General features: G+C 43.8%; 1 protein-coding gene across 11 annotated transcripts in view; it reads right to left on the reverse strand.

Moving 5' to 3' along the window:
* The window catches only part of PDE1C (phosphodiesterase 1C), a 1,966,671-nt gene that overhangs the window by 153,913 nt on the left and 1,788,761 nt on the right, over nucleotides 1-23,997 (reverse strand). For all 11 annotated transcript variants that reach the window (XM_069215191.1, XM_069215280.1, XM_069215225.1 and 8 more), the window contains one exon: nucleotides 6,847-7,149. In XM_069215191.1, coding sequence (XP_069071292.1) covers nucleotides 6,847-7,149 — 303 coding nt within the window. The remainder of the gene's footprint in view (nucleotides 1-6,846; nucleotides 7,150-23,997) is intronic.

The raw sequence follows: 23,997 nt of genomic DNA on the forward strand, positions 1-23,997 counted from the left end.
AAAAGACTCCTGGGCGTTAGTAAATACTATAAAAGTTGGGGGCCTGGATGGGCTGGTTTAGGAACTCTCTTCTGGGTTGGACGCAACGCCAGGAGGACTGATTGTCCCGAACAGAGGCTCCCTGTGTCAGCTGATTTGGGTTCCCCAGCTTTGTGTACGGAGGAGGGATGCAGACGCTCTTTTCGGTGAAGCTTTTCAATTTATTAAGTGTATTGTGTGTGCGCGCGTAATGTGTACTTATTCTTGCAGTCATTTTCATGCTATTGAGCATTGAAGTATATTGTGTGTGCGCGCGTAATATGCACTTATTCTTGCAGTCATTTTCATGCTATTGAGCATTGAGGTATATTGTGTGTGCTTGTATTATATGCACTTACTCTTGCAATTATTCACAGAGTGCTTATATCTTTATCATTATTCTCATGTTATTCTCCTGATGTATATATATATATATATTAGTGTGGTTTAGTTTTGCTAGCTGAGAACTTGCCCCTTAAATAAACTTGATTATTCTACTTACGAAGGTGTTTGAGAGTGATTGCTTTACATTGTGCCTTAAAATATCCTGAAGTGCATAGTTTTGATATTCTGAAGAGTAAAGCAGCACAGAGTCTCATAGAAAAGGCTCCACCATGACGTTGTGAATTTTGCAGCACAATATTGATATACTTTGAAAATAAAATGCCATCAGATCTGATCACATTTTTATAGTAGCACTTGTGAAATAGTTTATTACTTTCATGGTGTGCCAGACACGTCTGATTCTCAAAAGGGGTGTGTAGGGTTGAACTGCCAAGGAAACCTGATAAAACATTATGGCAAAATTTAGTATTGCTCAGTCCAATTTATGTGATAATTGGTTAGAAAGTAATGGGATTCAGAGGTAGTTCGATTACTCTTGCTATGTAAGTTGACAGTTTCTGCATTATTAAGGTATCTTTCATCACTTCAATCTTGTGTCCCCTTTCAATTTCCCATCTTGCCCTTACCAACTAGATGTGCACTCGAAAGCTCTGAATGAGAATGTCACTGGAGGGATCAATGCTGGAAAATGATAAAGTTAATCAGTAGAGATTAGGAAAAGCCTGCACATAAATGTATAAATCAGTCACAGTAAGTGCCCTCAGCAAAGAGGAAATATAGTTAGTAATAGGTGCCCCCAATTCAGCAACAATTGTCACACAAAGTCAGCTTCCAATATGTTGTTGAAGAATAATAAGTATACCCTCAAATTCCAGATTTATACTTCTTGAAAAAACACATTCTATTCTCAAATGCTAGCTTTTCATTCTAGGTAAATAATTTAAATTTGCCTGGGGAAAGCTACACATTTTTAAATACATATCTGTCATCCAAATATCAGCTTTTCTTTTTTGGAAAACCTACAAATGTGGTCCCCAAATATCCATTTGTCATTTTCATCAAATGCTTGCATGTACAACTGCCCCAGATTCACAGACTCTGCCTTACATGAATATGTATAGAGAAAATATATGACGAATCCCATTATATGCTAGCTGTTGTCAGCAAACATGACATATTCCCTGCTTGTTCCAATATGCCCACCAGGCGCCTCGTGCCAGAGAAGGGCACTGCTATGCTTGAGATGGCCATGATAATGGCAAGGATGCTGAATATATGTTTATAAAGGTGAGTAGTATACTGGGGAAGAGTGTGGGTTCTGAATATCAAAGCAGGGATATTGAGTTGCCAGAATATTGTGATCAGAATATCAGCTCAGAATATTAACAGTTAAGTATGTATAGCTTATTTATGCTTAACTCCTTTTGTATAATAATCATACTTTTTAAAATATATAGATACACTTTAGGACTGCTTAACAAATGTATATATTACTTATAATGAAATCTTTCTAGCTATCTATCTTATCTATATGTGTTTTTATTCACTTAAAAAAATCAAAGGTTTCAGGGACGTTAAAGTTAGGTTCTGAATTTACTCGCACACAACCCGAGAAATTCAGCAGTTATAGTTAGAGTTATTTCAAGTAACTATATCTTGTAGCCTAAGCCATGTACAGCTTTTTCTTCAATAATTTGACTTCAAATGTTTCATTAATATTTTTATTGACGTTATAAAAGTTATCATGAGTACTGTAATATCTGGGGTAATTAGCAATGCATGACGAGGGCACAAATAAAATTTACCTTAGGCCATGAGATATAGTGCTGAATTTCTCTGGTTTTGTGCGAGTAAATTCAGAAGCTAACTATGACGTCCCTGTAACATTTGGTTTTTAAGTTAATTTCTTTGTCTATTTTAATTCTATTTCCTAACTATAATGCCTGTGTAACCTTAGTTTTTTCAGGGAATTGCTATGTTTTTTTTAAAGTAAAGTCATTTTCATTATTATGAAGCCTTTGGCTCTGTGGCCAACCCCCTTTCACCACCCAACCGGACGCTGTGCACAGCTTTTAGCTGTGTGCGGCAGGAGTTGGCTGCAGGACCTGTCTCTTTGGGTGTGGGAATAGGTGTGAGAGGGAGTCTCTGGGTGTGAGAGTGGGTGTGAGAGTGTCTGTCTGGGTGTGAGAGTGGTTGTGAGAGGATCTATGTGGATGTGAGAGTGAGTGTAAGACTGCCTGTCTGGGTTGAGAGTAGGCATAAGAGGGTGTCTCTGGGTGTGACAGTGGGTGTGAGAGTATCTCTGTGAGTGTGTGTGTGAGTGTCTGTGTTGGTCTCTGAGTGTATGTGCGAGAGTCTGAGTGGGTCTGTGAGTGGGTGCGTGAGTGGGTTTGTGAGAGGGTGCATGAGCCTCTAGGTGGGTCTGTGAGTGGGTGAGTGAGTCTCTGAGTGGGTCTGAGTGGGTGCATTAGTCTTTGAGTGGGTGTGTGAGTCTCTGAGTGGTTATGTGAGAGGGTGCGTGAGCATCCGAGTGGGTCTGTGAGTGGGTGCATGAATCTGTGAGTGTGTCTGTGAGTGGGTGTGTGAGTGTCTGTGTGAGTGTGTCAGTTGCTGTGTCAGTGACCCTGCCACAAAGGAGCCTCACCTGCCATTTTATCCAACAAGTGAACACAGCTTTGCATGAAATATCTACCCAAGTGGAGTTCTTTCTGCCTCCTTAGGTAAATGTCCAGTATGTATTCTACACTATAGCTGTGCAACGGAGCACAAGGAAATGTCACCAGTGACCTTGTGTGAGTTTGTCAACATGATTGTTCCTATTGCCTGTTTCTCTAGAATTCTGTGATAAGGTGAATCCTCCTATAGAGAGGCCAACAAGACTACAAAGACGTAAAACTTCATCAAACCAGGATCCTTCCTCTTATCTATATGAAGAAAGTGCGTCTTTGTTTTGTGGAGATGTCCTTATTTTCCTCGGCATCAAGAACGCATCATCAAAACAGGCAGGAAACACACTGGGAAACCCCTTGTGAAGCTGTCCCTTATCCTGGCAAAAGGGGGAAGACATATACATACTACTAAGGTAGGTGATGTGGGGCCAAGTGGGTGCAACTTCCAGTTGATTTGCGCATTTGCAAACTTAGAGCAATTTAAAGAGAGAACCATTTTATGTAGGGGAGGGGGCTGTGTGGCCTCTTCCCCCCGGCTGATTTCAGCCCCGGAGACCCTATCCCCCTGGGCACCCCACTATCCAATGGGGGTGGGGTGGTGACGTGGCCCCCTTCCTTGGACCTATCTCAGCCCCAGGGACCCCACCCCTGGGGCCCACCCTTAATTAAATAGAAGAGGGAGACTGCATGCCCCCCCTCCCTGGGCCCATTTTGTCCCCGGGATCCCATCCCCAATCTCTCCAGGGTGGGACCGCAGGGCGGAGTCTTGAGGCCCCCACAGTCCCAAGTGGCTAAACATACAGCTCCCTTTCTGCAAAAGCAATTGCTTGCTCTGTTTCTATCCCCGCAGCTCTGCAGGCAGGGAAAAAGAGGAAAACTGTTCTTCTAGTGGACAAGAGCTGTTTAACAACTCTCGCCCCCTGGGAGAGCGTGTTTGCTCTGACTTGATGGGAGCTGTCAAAGCTCCCGCAAAGTCAGAGCAAACAGCTATGTCCCAGGCTGGGCACTCCAGGACATAGTATTTAGCTGGCCCTGGGGGTGGAGGTCCCCAGGGCCATTACTGGTGGCCCCCCATTTAAGTTAGCCCCAGGGAAATGATGGTCCCCAGGGCAGGGGTTTGCTACTGACCCCCTATCTTATTTTATTTCAGTCCGAGGGTGGAAGACACCCTCAACTATTGCCCCAGGGAGGTGGCGGACCCCAGGGCAGCAGGGACGGGGGGTCATGCACCCCCCTTCATATAATACAATGTAAGCCCCAGGAGGTGGCAGTCCCTGGGGTCCAGGAGGTCCACAGGACCCCCGTACTATAATTAAGGTGGTGGTCTCCGATGTGTGGGGGGGACCTCAGACCACATGCATAATATTTGTTTGAAACCTCAGGTGGTGGCAGTCCCCGGGGCATAAATAAGCCCAGATGAGGGGCCGCTTGTGCCTCCTTCCTTTATTCTTTATATGTCCCGGGACCTGGCCCACCCGGGGGCTTTACTAAAACAAGAGCAGGACGCCATGCTTGTTTTTTTTTAATTTGCTGCAAATTTGTTGGACAGCAAAAAAAGTTTTGAAAAAAGTTACCTCAGCATCAGAGCTAAGGGGTCAGGGTGCCCCTTGCCTGGTCCCTTTTTTCACTTCTGTTTGGGGTCTTGGCTGAAGCAGAGTCCCAAGTTGGCTGCCAACACTTCCTGGGTAAAGTGTTGGCAGTCAATCAGATCTCTGCACAAGCTCAGTATTATTTGCAAAGTCGTTGAGGAGGAAATGCGGCTCTAGATATATGCGTTTAGATTGCCTTCAATTTCTCAACAACTACTGAATGGATTTACACCAAGAAATAAAACGCATAATCTGTGGAACAAAATCTACCTTTCTGTCAAATTTAATGTAATTCTGTTCAGGGGTTTGGGCTTTGGTCTTATTCAAACCTTGTATGAGAAATAACTTGAGAAACACACCTTTTTTGACCTCCCCCTTTTTCTTAGCCTCTGCTTGAGGTATCACCCCAAAACATTCCATGTTCAACAAGACTCACCAGCACACTTTTTTTTGGAAAGTTTCATAAAGATTCATCAAATGGCGCCAAAGATATAGGCAAGTCAAAAATGCTTTTTCTAAGGAAACATGATTACATATATATATATATATATATATATATATATATATATATATATATATATATATATATTCAAAATATGGATAGATTGAGATTTAAGATTCGTAAACCTATTCCTCTGTGAACTAACCTCCCAATTTTTTAGATTTCAATAATTTGGTCCCGATATTGGGACCACTCGATATTCCTGCTGTGGTATTGCTAAGTACAATCATGGGGATGGCAGATATTGGGCCTGATTTTAACCTTGGCGGACGGCGGAGGCCGTCCGCCAAGGTTCCGCCGCCAAATGACCGCACCGCGGTCACAAGACCGCGGCGGCCATTCTAACATTTCCTCTCGGCCGGCGGCCGCTCTCCAAAAGAGCGCCCGCCGGCCCAGAGGAAATGCCCCTGCAACGAGGACGCCGGCTCAGAATTGAGCCGGCGTAGTTGCAGGGGTGCGACGGGTGCAGTTTGCACCCGTCGCGTATTTCAGTGTCTGCAGTGTTTGCGGGGCCCTCTTACGGGGGCCCCTGCACTGCCCATGCCATGGGCATGGGCAGTGCAGGGGCCCCCAGGGGCCCCGCGGCACCACCTACCGCCATCCTGTTCCTGGCGGGAGACCCGCCAGGAACAGGATGGCGGTAGGGGGTGTCAGAATCCCCATGGCTGCGGAGCGCGCTCCGCAGCCATGGAGGATTCCCCCGAGCAGCGGAAAGTCGGCGGGAGACCGCCGACTTTCCGCTTCTGACCGCGGCTGAACCGCCGCGGTCAGAATGCTCGTGGGAGCACCGCCAGCCTGTTGGCGGTGCTCCCGTGGTCGGTGGCCCTGGCGGCCACCGGCCGCCAGGGTCAGAATGACCCCCATAATGTCTTTTATTCCTTCTTTTTTTACTTGTGACCCTTTCTTCAATCTCACTCCACGTTCTTGCTATTTCTTCCTTTGTTCTTTTTCTTGCTTATCATTCTTTTTCCTTTCTTGCTTCTCGCTCTTCTTTTCAGCTTCTCACTTTTATTTCTTCACGTTCCTGCTTTCTTACTTTTCCCTCTTTGTTTGTTTCTTCCTGTTCTTTCATCTCTTGTCTTTTTCCATTTCAGTGGTTTCATCTTCCTTTCATTTCTCCATTCCTTTTTCGCCCGTCTCATTCTTCTCTACCTACACCTTTGTTCCATGTACATTCCTTTAACTAGCTTCCTCTTGTTTCTTCCCTTCCTGTCCATTATTTTCCCTTCATTCACTTTACTTCATTTTCCTTCATCCTTGTGCCACTCTCCTTACTTCCTTCCATTCTATCCTTCATTCTTTCCTTCTATTCTATTCTTCATTCCTTCCTTTGGTGGTTCATTCCGCTGTTTTTCTGCCCCCTTTTGCCTTTTGCTTTCCTACCCCTTTTCTCTATTGCCTTTCCTTTTCCCATTTATTTTAAATAAATCCTCTTTTTCTGTGACAGAGCTTGCCTCCTTTGAAGCCCCATCCTCATCACTCCTCGAGTCTATCACGATATTCTTTTACAGTGAACAGGTCTCAATTTAAAAAAAAAAATTTTTGTAAAGTTCAGCTTAACTCAGACTAGTGAGCAGGCGCAGTGCCAACCGGTCCCCAGTTGTCGCCGCAGCTTACTTTCCGCGGCTTACTGAAGCTACAGCTGTCAATTACTGAACAGAGAAATGACTTCAGCATTAACGCTGCCTGGCCTTCATTTGTTAGGAAATGAGAGTGGACTCACCATTTTGTACAAATTGTTTATCCTCTGCCCGTGCTGGTTGTGCATCAGCCGCTTTGTCCGCTCTAGGCTGGTTTGCTGCTTGCGTTTCCTCTTGCCTAGTTACGCTGGGTAGCCGAGTCCCATTTGCATTACCCCTGCAAGATTCTGTGTTCTTTCTTTCTACAGAATTTGATGCATTGCTGTTCTCTGTCTTCGATGGCGGTGGTTCATCAGGTGGCTTTGCATCTTCAGTTGTTTCTGTTGTGCCCTCTTCAACTTTTTGAAGATTTTCTTCTGCTTCTCTCTTGGCTTTTTCTTCCGCATCTGTCAGAAAATTGTTCACACTCTGTATTAGTAATAATATATAGCAAGGGTACACAAAATAATTTGAACTGCGGAAAATGTTGCTTATAAGCACAAATTTACTAGCACCTAGGACCACTTGCTATCTCTCATCGCTGTGAGAAGTTACACACATTTCCAAGTTGTTTACCATAAAATCTGTCTCATAATTAAATCAACACACAAAAGTTTTATTCCGACTAGTCAACAGTAGGATGAGAACAAAAAATAAGGAGGCAAAAATGCTTCTTTAACTGAGTAAAAGGTTACTACATCAATTTTGGGATTTCTACATTTAGGGTGGGGCGAAATAGGTTAACAACACTTTTTTGCTTAGAGAGGGCCTTATCATGCAGGAGGCAGAGAGGAACTACTTCATGGAATTCAGCTCCGCTGGATTTAGAGTACTTAGGCCTTTCCGCACTCATTTTTTCTGACTCAAAAATCGCATGAGACTCTCACTGCAGCAACAGCCAAGTTTCATTCTGTTTTTTTTTTTTCCCGATGGAATATACTTTTCTACTATTACTACCTCCTACTGCTACTTCACTCCCGACCCCACATATAAGCCTGCACATCACCTGGTAAATGCATACAGTAAAATCCCTTTGAGGTATTACTACCAAAAAAGTTCAACCCCCACGCAGCAATTCCCCGTTTCAGAGGTTTTACTCATAATTGCATGATGTTGGTGAGAACATACTGCTCAGTAATGAGATTTTACTGGTACCACAATACTCATTTTAAAATCTGGGTTGTAGTGAGGTTTTGTTTTAAAACGTTGTTAACTTTGTAAACTTGAGAAAGTTGACATAATGTAAAATCATCAGGTCAATGCCCTGCAAAAATGTAAAGGTATGTGGAAGGAAAAAGACACAAATCTACTGTTTTGATAATGTAAACTTTGCATAACTTGACAATTGTGAAGTTGTAAACTATGTATAATTTCACCCGTTGAATGTGAACTTCACACGTCCTAATGTCAAGCAAATTGTGTATTCAGTTTGGCTACCAGTTTTTCTCCAAATGTCAAAGGTCCTTTGTGTCACATATGGTACATGCTCTGATCTGCTACTGATACAGAGCATCCCAATCGAACACATTCTATACCCCTTTTGATGTCCGAAGACGTGGTCTAAAGGTAGTAACGTATGAGCATTGAAAGAAACAAGGATATACACAATATGTGTGTGTGGTAGTGGAATGCTGAACCTGTGACATAACCTGTACCTAACGTGGGAGACTTACCATTGTGAAGAGATGTATCAACAGTCTTCCCATTTGACTCACACAAACCAGTGTCAGAAATGATACTATTCAAAAGGTTAATGGACAATATAAAAGCAGACCAATCACCACTACAGTGACCTGCTCAATACATTAGAGGATGAATGAAGACCCCATAAAATAGAGAGCTGGCGAGTGGGTCTATGGAACACAACTCAGAAATCTAGGATTCATCAACAACCTTTTATGTTTGAGAGGCCTTGTGGAGGCAGACACATTTCCTCACACTTTGAAACAGCCTCCTGATTAATAGTTCTGAATGGAAGCCAGAGCGCAGCTGTCTGTAGTCATGGGATTCCCTGTAGGCATATTTAAAAAATATGGGGGCATATTTAAGAAAAGGTGTGCTGCACTGCGTCCCCAGATTTTTGCCACTTTTCTTCCGCCCCTTAGCACCTCCTCACGCCACTGTGTGTGCGCCATATTTGAAATACAGCGCACCATGGTAGTGGTAAGGAGACTAGCGTCTGAATTTTTGATGCTAGTCCGGCGCCTTGCAGGATTAGCGTAAAATATTCTGATGCTTATCCTTTCAAAGCACCCAGAGGCCAATTTAAGCAATAGAAGCCGAAAAATGGCACAAGGAAATCTCTTAGATTTCCTGGCATCATTTGTTTGGCCCTCCTAACGGGAGCCTTTGCATACATTATGCCTGGTGGAGGCATAATCTAGCACAAAGGGTTACAAAGTGGCGCAATCCATGCATTGCACCACTTTGTAAATTTGGCGAGGCGTTCTTGGCCTTCCAACGCTGCATTAGCATACGAAAATTATGCTAATGTGGCATTGGAATGGCGGTAGGAGCTCCTAAATATGCCCCATGGTCTTTTTGCATAACTAGGGGAGAGTTAATTGCAGAGGTAAAGTATAACAAACTTTTTTGTGATATTGGCCTGGAAGCCACTAGATGAGTGATAGACCTGCCATCCTTGGAGTAGTATTCACCCAATCCTTTTGACTTTACTCCTCCTGTTTGCTGAATTTGTTTTTATTGGTTTTAGGACTCTTCACGCTCTACTACTGCTTAACAGTGCTAAACTGATTGTGTCCTTCTCCTAAACCATGATAAAATTGGCTTACATCTAACTAGTACATTTAATTTAATTGCAACCCCCTACTAGATGGCACTACATGTACCCAAGACCTGTATATTAAATGTTAGTAGTAAGCCTGCAGCACTCACCGCGCACCCACTAAAGTGGCCTTTTAAAACATGTCTTAGGCCTGCCACTGCAGCTAGGAGTGCAGTTACAAACTGCCATTTCAACATGGCTAGATTAACCTTTTGCCAGTCCTAAACCTTCCTTTTTAATACATATAAGTCGCCACTAAGGTAGCCTCCGAGGGCCCATAGTGCAGGGTGCATTCTATTTAAAGTGCAGGACATGTGTTCTTAGTTTTAGATGTTTTGGTTAATTCGCTTTTCACTGCTTTGAGGCCTATTTGGTCACATTATTACATTTGATAGTATTAACCTTTGATTGCGAGCAGGTCATGTTTAGATTCAAAGGAATTATAATTTAAAATTCTCTTTAATGTTAAAGACAGATTTGAGGTCACAATTATGAAAAGGCCACTTCTGTTAAGTTGACATTTCTCTGCCCTAACCATTGTGCCTTCTACCAGTGTCCTGGGTTACATGACTGTGAATGTTTCTGCTATTGGGCTTTGTGTATTTCCCCAGACTTGGAGACCAAAGTGGACCAGGTATTGTCAGAATGGGCCATCCTGCTGGGATTGTTATGGGAGGAGCTGTTCATTGCCCCATCTTACCTTTCAAAGGGCTTGCCTCTAGCACACACAAGGTATCCTGAAACCATTTTTTGCCACCCCAGACTTCCTGGGGCCTTGGCTGGGGCAGGAAGGGACTTTCCAGAACTATATTGGCGTGTGTGGGGGGGCTGGGCCTAGGGAATCTATCCACTTTAAAGGCTGGCACCAGGTATAACAACTGTACCATCAGAACAACTTGTCAGTGCACTCCTGCACCTGTGAACATTACGGAGGGAGGCTTGCCTGGTTCCCCAGTGGACTGCTCTGCTTCCTGAGGCATGTTTTGCTCCCCAGAGGACTGTTCTGCTGCTACCAGAGGACTACTCTGATGCTTGAGGATTGCTTTGACCCCAGATGGTTGCCCTGCTGCTTCAGGACTGCCCTACTCTCTAACAAGAAAGACTAGTCCTTCTCGCTTTATCCCAGACTACCTGACCTCCTTTCTCAGCCACAGGGAGACAACAATCTCCAGAGGCCTCCATGCAACTGCCCAACTGATCTTTTGCACTTGTCCTTCCAGAGCCCTCCTGACCTCTCTTGGAGTGAGTTCCTGATCACTAAGAGGTGCCTCCCCAGGTCTTATGCCCCTGGTGGTCATCAGCTGTTCTCTTCCTGTGAGGAAAGTTGAAATCAGGAAGTTCTGAGCTCTTTGTGATTGCGCCGTTCATACCAGGACTCTGCAGCCTGAGACACCCACCAACGCAAAGCTCTGGAGAACCAACTCTTTGTGCTACTGCGACTGCCAACTGTGACAGCCAATGCAAAGCTCCAGCAACAACTATCCTTGATGCCTGGCTGGTTCTTCACACAACTGCGACAACAGCCCATGCCACCTGTCCTGCTTTTCACACTACAGCAACGACCATCTGCAAAGCTTTCCCTGCTCCTTGTGCCCTCCTCTATCACAAATGGAACTTTTTGAGCCAGACTTTGACAAGGTAACTTCAACAGTGAGATTAATGTGGCCCCGGTATCCAGCCAATGCTCGATCATGAACTTGTGACTTTCACCAAGTCTAGCACAAGCAGAGGACCTTGAGTGGAACTTTGTGCTTTTATGCACTATATCTACCCAAACCTTCAAAATTGTATATCTCCTGATCCGCTAACGGGAATTAATTTGTTTTGGGATCGTTTTAGTTATTAAAATGTACTCTATCTTTCTAAATTGGTTTGGGATTTTTTCTTATGTGGTATTTTCACTTTATTACTGTTTGTGTGCTGCATAAATGCATTACACATTGCCTTTAAGTTAAGCCTGACTGCTTTGTGCCAAGCTACCAAAGGGTTAGGCACAGGCAATATAGAGACTTTTGAGGTTTATCTTGACAGGACTGTAGTTGTTGCATAAGTGAGGCTTCCACTTGACTAAATAATCCAAGGCCCATATTTATACTATTTTAGCGACGTATGTGCGTCATTTTTTGACGCAAAAGCGGTGCAAACTTACAAAATACAGTTGTATTTTGTAAGTTTGCACCGCTTTTGCGTCAAAAAGTGGCGCAAATGCAGTGCTAAAAAAGTATAAATATGGGTCCAAATTCCTACAATGAGACATTGCTTACATGTTTTCTTGCCAGTTTCCTTCTATGATAGATGCCTGATGTAAAAAACGCTGAGTGGTGTATTCTAAAAGAGAAATTGGTATACAACAGCCTTTTCTTCCCCAGGAAATATGTCAAAATCTGGGGGGCCTCGAATGAATGCCATTCAATCTTGTAAATAAGGTGCTGACATCCTTTGTGGTGTTTTCCCCATAACCACTAAATACACCTGCGTTGTGTTCAGAATGCAGTTTAAATGTTTGGCTGTCTTCTCTTCATTAAGCTTGCACGCTGTCCAGGTATGAACTGGGTATTCCCCAGGGTCGGCTCTTCCATTAGGGTGGAGGAGCGTTGCCTTCCCGCCAGCAGCGGCAGCTGCAAAACCTTTAAAAGAAAACGATAATAAAGGTTGTTTCTTATTGTTTTCTTTTAAAGGGACGGGGCCACAGGGGTGATGAGCACTGAGAGGGAGTAGAAAGCACTCTCCTTCAGTGCAAATGTATGTTTTGCCGGCCGGCTCGAGCAGGCCAATCACTCATGCACAGTGTGCTCTCTCCAGCCCGGCAGAGAGAGCCTGCACAGGCTCCCAGTCTGCCTGGGAGCGCCTTGGCTGGGTGCACCCAGCCAATCCTGACGCTGCTCTGAGCGGCGCCAGGATTGCCCGCAGGTTGGGCTAGGCCTGCATGCAGCAAAGGAGCACAGGAGTGATGCAGCGGCAGAGAAGGTACATTTTTTAAAAATGTAATAAATTAAATTTTTATTCCCCCCACCCCGTGTGCCGCCCGCCCTTTCCGCACCCTGCAACCCACTCCTGGTGTTCACAGAGATTTTGGAACTGTGCTTATCCGTGGGTAGTCTAAGATTTTGTACACTGGACCGTACGTATTATCTATGTTACTAAAATGCAAATAAATATTTTTTTTTAAAGAATCCCAATCCATTGTATTTAACACTTCTAATTTCTCACACGTGCCAATAACTTTCAAAGTCTTCATTTTGACTGCTGTTCACTCACTTTTTTACACAGATCATCTTGGCATCTTGCCTAATAACCTGAACTTCACAAACCACAGGCCATCTAATGGTATTCCATTTTAACTAAATACATTGATAGATAAGGACCTTGTCATTATAAACCAATGTTTGACAGACACTAATGGCTGGATGTACGAACTCTAAGCTCAACTCCCATATAACATAACGTCTACTTCAAGCTTCCACACCTTTCAAATTCCCAGTCCTAAATACACTTACCACTTCCTCAGTCAATTGAACTTCAACCATCATTGTACCACATGTCAAATCACTGGGCTTTAGGATGGAATACACACCATGGCTCAAAATCCACATCAGTATCAACATAAAAGAATATCGTGTTAAAGTTTCACTTAATGCAGAAAATAAAGAAATATGTTGTGCCGAACGTTTTCTATACACAAATATATTGTGGCAAATGGTTTCTGCACAGTTGTTCGAACTCTGATCCTCACCAGACTTCACTAAAATAATTAATTGTTGAAAGATCTCACACAAACTACAGTTATACACCTCAAAGTTACCTCATCATCGTGACTGGTATCAAACACCTTTCATTTCAATTATATCAAACCTGTTCTCAAACCTGGTCATTGACTTCTCATAAAAGAACGGTGTGTTCATAGCTGCGGCTTAGAATCAATAAATATTAGTGTGCACATTGCAGAAAAACAAGAATTAAATGATTGATCAGCGTTTACATGTCAAGGTCCTACACCGGAAGTCTATGTAAGTGCAGTGCTAAATATCATTGCATCATGTTGTGCAAAACCCCTAATAAGATATGCAACGTGGATGCTATGGAGTGAGAAGTATGCGAACAGCAAATGGAAACAATGAAAACCAAAAAACACAAGGGGGCATATTTATGATGCCCCTAGTGCCATCTTGCGCCCCATGTGCATAATTTTTTTAATGCATATGTGGCATTAAGGTGGCTTTTCTCAAATGCCATATTCACATATTGTAAACACTTGCGCCACATTATGCCTGCGCCAGGCATAATGTATGCAAAGGGGGGGCGAGCCAAAATAGAGAGTCCCAGAAAAATGGCGCAGTGAAATTTAATAGATTTCACTGCGCCATTTTTAGCATCAATATTAACGCCTACCTAAGGCAGGCATTAAGATGACGCTCCCATTGAAAACAATGGGCCTTCCTGTGCTTCTGCAAACCAGAAAAGTGCCTCATTAGCGCCATAACTTATGACGCTAATATGGACACAGCCGCCATGGTGTGCCTTATTGTAAATACAGCGCAAACACGGTGTCGTTAGGGGGACGCAGTGGGGCAAAAGTGCGCATCATGAATGATAAACCACTTTTCCACAAATATGCTCCTAAATTCACGCAGCATGACCTGGCAAAGCGTAGAAGGATTATGCCTATAATGAAGGCTCTTGGACTACTATCACTAAATGAAAACAGACACAATCGTTGGAGTGGGTGACACTGCATGATTTTGCAAAGCATAATAGCTGCAGCACTAACAGCACATTTATTGCACAATTTGCCCATGGGTGGTCATCAGTGAAAAGACAAGTATACTATAGGTATGACCTAAATATTACTTGAGATACCATTTTGTAGCCTATTTACAATGGTACTATGGTAAATTGTGTTTAGTGTCATGCGAATAAGGCTTTATTTGTTTTTGTATTGCCGATGATGCCATCTTAGATTTAATGCATCACAACTTTTATCTGTTTGAGCAACGTAACCCGGTTTATTTTCGAGCATTTGCTAGTCTGTTAGTAAATCTTCCCCTGTATGTCTTCCTTCTAATCCTTTCACAACTCTCATGACATACCTGTTACAGATGCTAAGCATTTCGGGAAGGGAAGGATATACTAAAGGGCAACAAAGAACTCTTCTGCCTGGAGACCCTGAGATTCAGCATTCAAAAGCATTGAAGTAACCCTCTTCAGAAAGCTTCACTAGAACTAGAAGTATCACGTCTAGAGTCAAGAACCTCTTGCAACCTCTCATCATTTATAAGAGACTTTTAGACTTCACTTTTTTTAAAGAAATACATTACACACGAGGACTGAGCGACTGAAGGGGAATGTTTTGTGATTTGTTAAAAAGAATAAAATGAGCCACACTTTATGTTCCTTCTTATACGGAATGCGTAACTCACCTATAGGGCTTCTGTCAGAAAGTGGGTCTCTTACTTTGAGAAGGGGGGCCCATTCACAACTTAATAAAACACCCTTGTTAGGTATCAATAACAGGGCTGAAAGAAAATCTGCCCATCCCCTGTATGCTATGGCACAAGTAGCATCATTTGTGTCACGTTCAAGCACTACTAACAATTTTAAGTTTACAGTCAAAGGAACACCACAATGATTAATATTAGACAAGTTGAAACGAAGATAAGAATTTTTCAAGAACAAAGCAAAGCAATATTGCTAAAAATCAGTTCAAGGTTTAGAGGGACCTAGATGCAGTTTCAGACTGACGGCAACCAAAAGGAGTTCAGAAACACCAAGCGTTTTTCCAGGTCAAAAATGTTACTTTTGGAATTAGCATAGTTTTTTTAAGCTAATCTGAGGATTCTTCAAAGTAAGATACATCATCATTCAGCTCCAAACTAAGCTGTTGGGTTTGGTGTGAAAAGCTGAGTGGAACAAAGCTGCATTGCTTAGCTGCATAGATCGCTTTGGAGTTGGGGGCGATTTGCCACCTTGCCCAGTTTAAGGTTTTACCTTTTGTGGTTCTAAAAATCCACTAGTAGGGCAAAGCTGGAAATAGTCACCAAACAAGGCTCCTGAAAGCCTGATGCCTTTCACAAGTTTTCAGAGCATCGAAATATTCTGTGCAGCACAACCTTCGTTTCCTCGCCTGTCTTAAGTGCAACCTCCTGGGCAAGCCTCTGCACCTTGTCCCAGTCCTCCGCAGGTGAAAACATGATGATGTCCCATTTTTACGCACCCACAGGAAAAGTTTATTCTTCTAATTCCTGTAGCCCCAAGTCCTCAGAGCAGGCTGCTAGTCACCAAGTATTTCTCCAGCCAAGCTCTTTCAGGGTCCAGTGTTCTTTGATCAGCTAGTCCTACTTGGAGCCAGGGGTCCTTTGTTTTTGTGTCCCTGGAACAGGCAAACAGACTGTCAGACACCTAGTCCTTGGAAAGCAGTTCTAGTCACTAGATGCCAGCAGAATTCAGGAATCCTTCAGTCTTCCTTCTTCCAGCTTGACCTTCTTTAGACAAAGTATTTAAAGGTCGTGGGATGCTACGAATAGGCGACAGTAAAGAATCAGTCTTATTCTGTGCACTAGCCAGTGATAAAATAATTTCTCCTGCTCGGCCGTGTCTACTCCCTCACCCTCATCACACCTCCTGTTGCAGTTTGTCCCCTTTCTCTTTCCTGTAAAACGTCCATCAGCCGGCACTTCCTTGTGTATTATAAACTATTTATGGAAGTCTGGGCCGAGCGAATTGCACCTTGCGCTCAACAGATAATCTACCACAACCAAAATAGATTGGTGCCCAAGAGGGTGATGGTTGCAAATACCCATTTTTTTATTCAAGGCATTGATTATTTCACAATTAACAAGGAGAAGGCTACAATGTTAACGATGGATGGGGAAGAAGCGTTCAACCTTGTCAATTGGCAAGAACTGTTTTTCATCCTGGGAAAATTTGGCTTTCTGTCCCCAATCATTATGATGCTTAAAGAACTCTATAATGGAGCAGAGGTTAAGATCATTATTAATACCAAAGAGGCAGGGGCCGTAGGATAAAGCGCGGCACTCAGCAGGGATGCCCCCTGTCCCTTTGGCTCTTTATCTTTTTTATAGAGGCCCCCGTGGCCAGGATTCATATCAACCCATTGATTTTGCCTCCCAGGGATGTGATGGAAAAGATCATATTGGTTGCTGACAATGCAATTTTATATTTGAAGGTTGACAGGGTAAACATTCAGAATGCCATCAAGGAAATTACCTGTTTTACACTATGAGTTAAATTATGGGGCTATGCTCTCCAAGGTAAAAATGCTGTTACAGAGATAGACCATTCTACCTCTGTCTATCATTGGTATAGTTGCATTAACAGAGATGTCCATTCACCCTCTTTACCTATTTTTGTTTGTGAATGTTCTCCTCAAAATTCCTAGTGCATATTTAAATGAAGGAAATAATGTAATCAGAACCTTCATATGGTCAAAATAATCAGGTCAGGGTGAAAATGTCAGTGTTACAGATCAAGGTAGCTCAGAGAGGCCCAGCACTACCACATCCGCAGACATACTACAAGGCCACATTAGCCAATTTTATTGGTCAACTACCAGCTGTTTCCCCAGTTTATGATAACTTCTTGCTGAATTTAATGATTATTAGAACATTGGAATGCTGGGGGCTCCATTGAAAACAATGGAGTGCTGCGGGCTTATACTGGCCGGTAAAAGCCCGCAGCGCCAACATTCCAATGTTCCCTTTGTTCACAGCAACAGCTGTGAACAAAGCCTCACGGAGTCCGAGGGAATTTTAATCCCCTCGGGCTCACTGAACATTTTTTTTTTTTAATAGAACCATCTGCCCTGAGTGGCAGAATGTTCTAATAGCCTTAGAACCCGCCGTAGCGGGCTCTACCGCCTATTAAAGTCCCTCTCCCTTGTTAAATGCCCTCGCCTTCGGCTCGGGCATTTAACGCAGGGAGCGGGCCTTTAATAGCCGGTAGAGCCCGCTACGGCGGGTTCTAAGGCTATATTGAAAGTCAAATTAAATTTCCAATCTTTTTTACGCATCACAAAACTGCCTACGAGAACAAGGCATAAGACAGCACTGGCCTTTTCATCACATGTTCAGGCTTTGTTTTTTTAATCTTGGGGTGTCCCTGTGTGTCATGCTTGCATTCCATTGCAAGAATGCAAGATTTGGGGACTGTCATTATACAAAGGAATTTTAAAAGAATGTGAAACCCTGGGGTTTAAAAAATTAGGAGATTTTTACAACGGGGCAAATTTGATGACATGGAACTGCTTAATTCAACAACTGGGTAGTCAGAGCTGCTCAATTCGTTTTAGCCTTATTCAAACTAGTAGTTTTCTAAACAACAATTACATGGTAATGAATGAGCCTGCTTAGCTGATAGTACACCATTAAACCAAACTGACAGGGGTAGGGAACTAGTACCATCTGTTACACCAGTCTATCAACCAGAAATTACTACTTGAGCTACTGCAAAAAGATTTTCAGGAAAGTAATTGCAGGTTCAATAGTAAAGAATGGCAGTTTCTTAGTGAGCTAGGGCACAGGTCTTTAAGAGCTGCGAATTTTAAATGCTTGGCATTTCTGTCCACACGGTTAGCATACTAACACCCCACAGGCTCTATGGGATGCTTTCATCTTTGCCCGACCAGTGTTTTAGGTGTTCAGCAGTTGGGAGCGGCGGACAGGTCCACACTTTTTTCAACAGCCCTAGGCTACACCCATTCTGAGGTGAGGTGTTTCATGCTATTAGCTGCAGTGCCTGGACTAAGATCTCCCTGACACCGATGCTTGCGTTGTGTGGATCTTCTCATGAGGTACGTCACCTGCGAAAATATCAGCAGTACTTTGTATCAATAGGTGTCACTGTAGCGCATCCACTGGTTTTACATGGCTGGAAAACAGCAGTGGTCTCATTATATCACCAATGTGTTAGTACAATGATAAAGATGCAAGCGTTTGAAGCAGACCTTGCAAGAGGTTGGGTGCTCTCAAGACATTTAAGGCAATATGGGCGGGCTTTCCAGCGCCTTAGCACATACTGCCCGTGTATCCCTTACTTGGTCACTGTTTAGCACTAATGCACTTTCTGTAATGGTAATGGTTTTTGCTCCTAGTGAAAGGCTGGTCTTATCTAATAGATTAAAAGGCCAATTCTCGTGATCAGAGGTATAGATGTTCTTAGTGCTGTTAATTTTGGATACGTTTTTTAATGATCAAACAACACTTTTTGTCAGGGGCTTTTTTTTTCTTTTGTATTCCCAAATGCATTTTGTTTTCAATTTGCACTGACTGCACCGTGACACTTTATTAGAGATGCTGCTATTTGAGCGAATATCCATTTTTTCCTTCAGTTTATGGTTTTTCTTAGCAAGGCTGTTACGAATAATGTAATATGAAATGTGCTATATTATGTTATAATCTGTACGTTCGCCACTGTTTCACTTAAATAACAAGTTTCTGCCGCTATTCCTAATTATTTTGGGGAGAGACGCACTGATTCTGTTCCAGATAATGTTTTGCAGTGAGGATAATGATCGCCTTATCAGTATATTCCATCTTTCTGCGTTTTATTACTCATCCTGATCCATCAAAAAAAGACGGCACTCCCTCTAAACCACTCCCTGTTTAGAAAATGTTGCCTACCTCTTCCAGGACCAAGAACTGTTTTCCTCCTTGTTGGGACTGAAGTCACGGAGAATTAGGAGGGCCTTAGGAGTGGATAGGAGCAGATCACATCAGCACTATTTGGCACATTCAAAGTCAAAAGAAGTGGTGCGAAGTCTGTTCTTCCTTATGCCTTCCTTATGCCAACTGTCCTCATTCTCCCCCCACATAGTCAAGCCATGCCTACCAGACAGACCAGCTCATGAGCTGTAATTAAAGAGCTTCATTCTTGGCCTCCAAGACCCACAGTATTTCACTGGACATTTCCAATCATCTGTCTTTGCTGACATGATGACAGAGCAATCATATTTTGACAAATATATCATTTCTAAATATACAGCCTTTGACTCTGTATCGCAACTCTATGGAAATCATATCACAAAAAAGTTTGCCAGTCTCTCAGCAAGTCCGACTACACTATCTACGAAACACTTGATGGAACGAGTAAAGGGTGTTTTTTCACCTTTAAGTAATTCCTAGAAAATATTCCACTAGTCATTTCTTCAGATGTACACAGGTATGATTGATAACGCCAACAATTGTAATGTGACCTTTAAGCCTTTAACATAAAGATTTTCTGTAAATATACCCAGATGCAATCAGAACTCACTCAAACCCACTTGGTTGCAGAACAAGAACCAAATATGCAATCTTGTCCCTTTCATTCAGATTGTTAGACCCAACAGCCTTAGGGTGGTCGTCCCCAAACTTTTTGCCTGCCTCCCTCCACTTTTCTGACACTGTTTTTGCAGGTTTTAGGACTCTATGCATATGCTCTCTCCCTTAAACATTGCGGCATTGGTGCATCCCCAGCTGGCATATTTGATTTACTTATAAGTCCCTAGTTAAGTGCACTACATGTGCACAGGGCCTGTAAAGTAAATGTTACTTGTGGGCCTGCAGCACTGATTGTGCCACCCACATAAGTAGCCCCCTAACCACGTCTCAGGCCTGCCATCGCAAGGCCTGTGTTCAGTTTCACTGCCACTTGCGACATCGCATTTAAAAGTACTTGCCAAGCCCTTAAACTTCCCTTTTTCTACATACAAGCCGCCCCTAAGGTAGGCCCTAGGGAACCCATAGGGCAAGGCGCTATGTAGGTAAAAGGTAGGACATGTACAAATGTGTTTTATATGTCCTGGTAAAAACTCCTAAATTCGTTTTCCACTATTGTGAGGCCTGCTCCTTTCATAGACTACCATTAGGACTGCCCTCCAACACTTTTTGAGTGATAGATTCTGATTTGAAAGGGGTAACTAGGTCATATTTAGTATGGCCAGAATGGTAATAGAAAATGCTGCTTATTGGTGAGGTTGGATTTTATATTAGATCACTTTCAGAAAAGTGAGCATTTCTCTGCACTTAAAACCATCTGTGCCTTACAGCCTGTCTCCAATCAACGTCTGGTCTGTGCTTGTTGACAGCTCCCTTGTGCATTGCACCCAGACAACCACAAACACAGGATACTCAGTAACATCTGCATTTATCTGCATACTGAATGGGTGTTCCTGGGCTGGAAGGGTGGCAAGCCTGACCCATTTAAAAGGCCAGTGGCCTGCCCTCACACAAAGGGACTGATAACACCCCACAGGGACCCTGGCAGGAACTTGTGCACTTCAAAACAACTCTTAGATATCTCCCCCACTTCTAAGGCATTTTTGGGTATATAAACTGTGTCTCTGACCCCACCAACTCAGACACTTCTGGACCTACACCTGCACCCTGTCAGAGGAGCTGCCTGGCTGTCCAAAGGACTAATTTGGACTGCTTTACGGAGAAGGACTGCTACCCTGCTGTTGCCCTGCTGCCCAGGTGGCCTCTGACTTTAATGAAAGGACTCTGCCTTCCCCTGAAATGCTCTCCAATGGCTTGGATTGAGCTTGCCTCCTGTTTCTGGAGTCTCAGGACCAACAAAGATTTCATCTCTTCATGAAATTCCTTGTGCATTGAAAATTGATGCAACGCCTACAAAAATCGACCCAAAGCCTGAATTGCGGCCAAGAAATTACGGCACAGCCGACCGGAATGATGCAACACAGACTTCCCGACTGGAAATTCGATGCAGCACCTGCCTTACGATGGAAAATTCAATGCATCGCGTACTGGATCGACGCAGCCCCTTCTCCTTCTCCTAGCGTGTTAAGGATTTTCCACGCATTGTCCCTGGACATCAAACTATCCCCGCGTCGCAGTGAGGAACCAAGACTGCACGCGGAAAAACGACGCAAACCCTTGCAGCGTATAAAGGAATAACACATTGTATGTGCCGCACTGGAAGATCCCATGCAACACCTTAGTTTTCCACGCATCTCCTCCTCTGTGGTCTCCGTGCGTCATTATTTTTGACGCATCCCAGGTACTGTGTGTAACAAAGAAACAACTGTTAATTTCTATGGATTGAGACTCTTTTAAACCTTTTCAAAGTGATATTTCAACTTGTGCTTATTGGATTTTTGTAATTTTTACCATAATTATTCATATAAATATTATCTATTTTTCTAAACCTGTGTGGCATATTTTTGTGGTGTTTTCACTGCGTTATTGTATGATTTATTGCACAAATACTTTACACATTGCCTTCTAAGTGAAAGCCTGACTGTTCAGTGCCAAGCTACCAGAGGGTGGGCACAGGATCATTTGGACTGTGTTTTGACTTACCCTGACTAGGATTGTGGCCCCTACTTGGACAAGGGTGTATACCTCTGCCAACTAGAGGCCCCATTTCTAACACAGATGACTATGGCCCTCATTCTGACCTTGGCGGGCGGCGGAGGCCGCCCGCCAAAGTCCCGCCGTCAGGTTACCGTTCCGCGGTCGAAAGACCGCGGCGGTAATTCTGACTTTCCCGCTGGGCTGGCGGGCGGTCGCCTTCAGACCGCCAGCCAGCCCAGCGGGAAAGAGGCTTCCACGATGAAGCCGGCTCGGAATCGAGCCGGCGGAGTGGAAGCTGTGCGACGGGTGCAGTTGCACCCGTCGCGTATTTCACTGTCTGCGCAGCAGACAGTGAAATACATTTAGGGGCCCTCTTACGGGGGCCCCTGCAATGCCCATGCCAGTGGCATGGGCACTGCAGGGGCCCCCAGGGGCCCCGCGACCCCCCCTACCGCCATCCGGATCTCGGCGGTCCGACCGCCGGGATCTGGATGGCGGTAGGGGGGGTCGGAATCCCCGCGGCGGTGCAGCAAGCTGCGCCGCCGCGGAGGATTCAATGGGGCCGCGGTACACTGGCGGTACCCCGCCAGTGGTGCCGGTCCGACCGCGGCTTTACCGCCGCGGTCGGAATCCCCATTGGAGCACCGCCGGCCTGTCGGCGGTGCTCCCGCGGTCCTCCGCCCTGGCGGTCAAAGACCGCCAGGGTCAGAATGACCACCTATGTGTTATTCTCCACTTCATTTCTTTGTTCCATTCTGCTCCTTATAAGGCAATTCTCAGTCATATTACAGTATGTGCAAATCTCAAGCTAGCATTTAACACTCTGGTTTTCATAATTAGGTTTAAACCACACAAATGCTGCTCCACAGACATATCTACAATATCTTTTGACAGGGCAGGGTGAAGAATAAAAAAGGCACTAATGATACATTGCAGGCCACGTAAATAAGAGTGTATATGCTTTTAAAGAACCATATGGGTACAGATAGCATGTTGTTGCTCAGGTAATGGAGACCTTGCATGTTTATACAGAAAAGAGGTTACACAAATCGGACAGGCCAGTGCTCAGGCAGAAGTAGTGATTTTACCTCAAATATCAGCTTTCAATATGTATTTGTAAATGCAATTATTTCCTAAACATCATCTTGTCAGTTTGAGAAAATACAGGCTTCTGCTACCACTTACAAGATTTTCTAAGAAACAGAGGCTTGTAATTAAAAACACTATTTTAGTTCTGCAATACTGTAGTTTAATTTCTAGTAAACACCTGTTTGGTGACCACGCTATAGTTTGGCATTTTAATCAAGTATTCACATTACTGCCACACATTGATATATCTTGCCTTATAAGTCAAGGTATCACACTACAAAATGTGAAACAGAATACCTATCATTATTTTGGAGGTAAAATAAACAATAGATTCTAGGCATCAATTCACATTGAATTATAATCATTGGGAGAGGCTGCATCAGTCATCTCAGTAAATCAAGATTAAATGTACACCACACTCTTAGTCCAGAAAGAGCAGATTATTAAAAATTATATTACACATATAAAGGGTGCTCCATAACAAAAAAGTGAGACAGTGAAGTCCACATCATTTGTGACAAACGAGGTCATTACAACATTGGCGGTAAAAGCCGCTTACCGACGTGCAGAAGACCGCCAACACACCACTGCGGCTGCGGAATTCCACCACGGTCATTATGACCCACAGCTCGGAATCCGCCAAAATCCAGACACCCACACAAGTCCGCCACACCAAAGGTCAGTGATAAACTGGCGATAACAAAACCTCCACCGTCACGCCAACAGGAATATGCCCACACTATCACGACCCACGAATCCACGCGGCAGTCTTTCAACTGCGGTATTCCATTGGCGGTACACACCGCCGCGCTCAAAATACACACACATTTACAAAACACATCCACATTGGACAATTCGAAATACACACACCTGAGACACATACACACACCCCTCTCACACTTCCAATACAATATAAAACACACACCCACATCACCCACAAACCCTTACGTCAACAATAGCGACAGAAGGCCAGAGAGTGACACCACCAGAAAGAACAATAGCATCCACAGGCACCCTACCTACACCATCACTCACACAACATCCAAGTACCTCACACAACACACCTCTAAATA

Source organism: Pleurodeles waltl, chromosome 2_1 (genome assembly GCF_031143425.1).
Source record: "Pleurodeles waltl isolate 20211129_DDA chromosome 2_1, aPleWal1.hap1.20221129, whole genome shotgun sequence".
NCBI lineage: Eukaryota > Metazoa > Chordata > Amphibia > Caudata > Salamandridae > Pleurodeles > Pleurodeles waltl.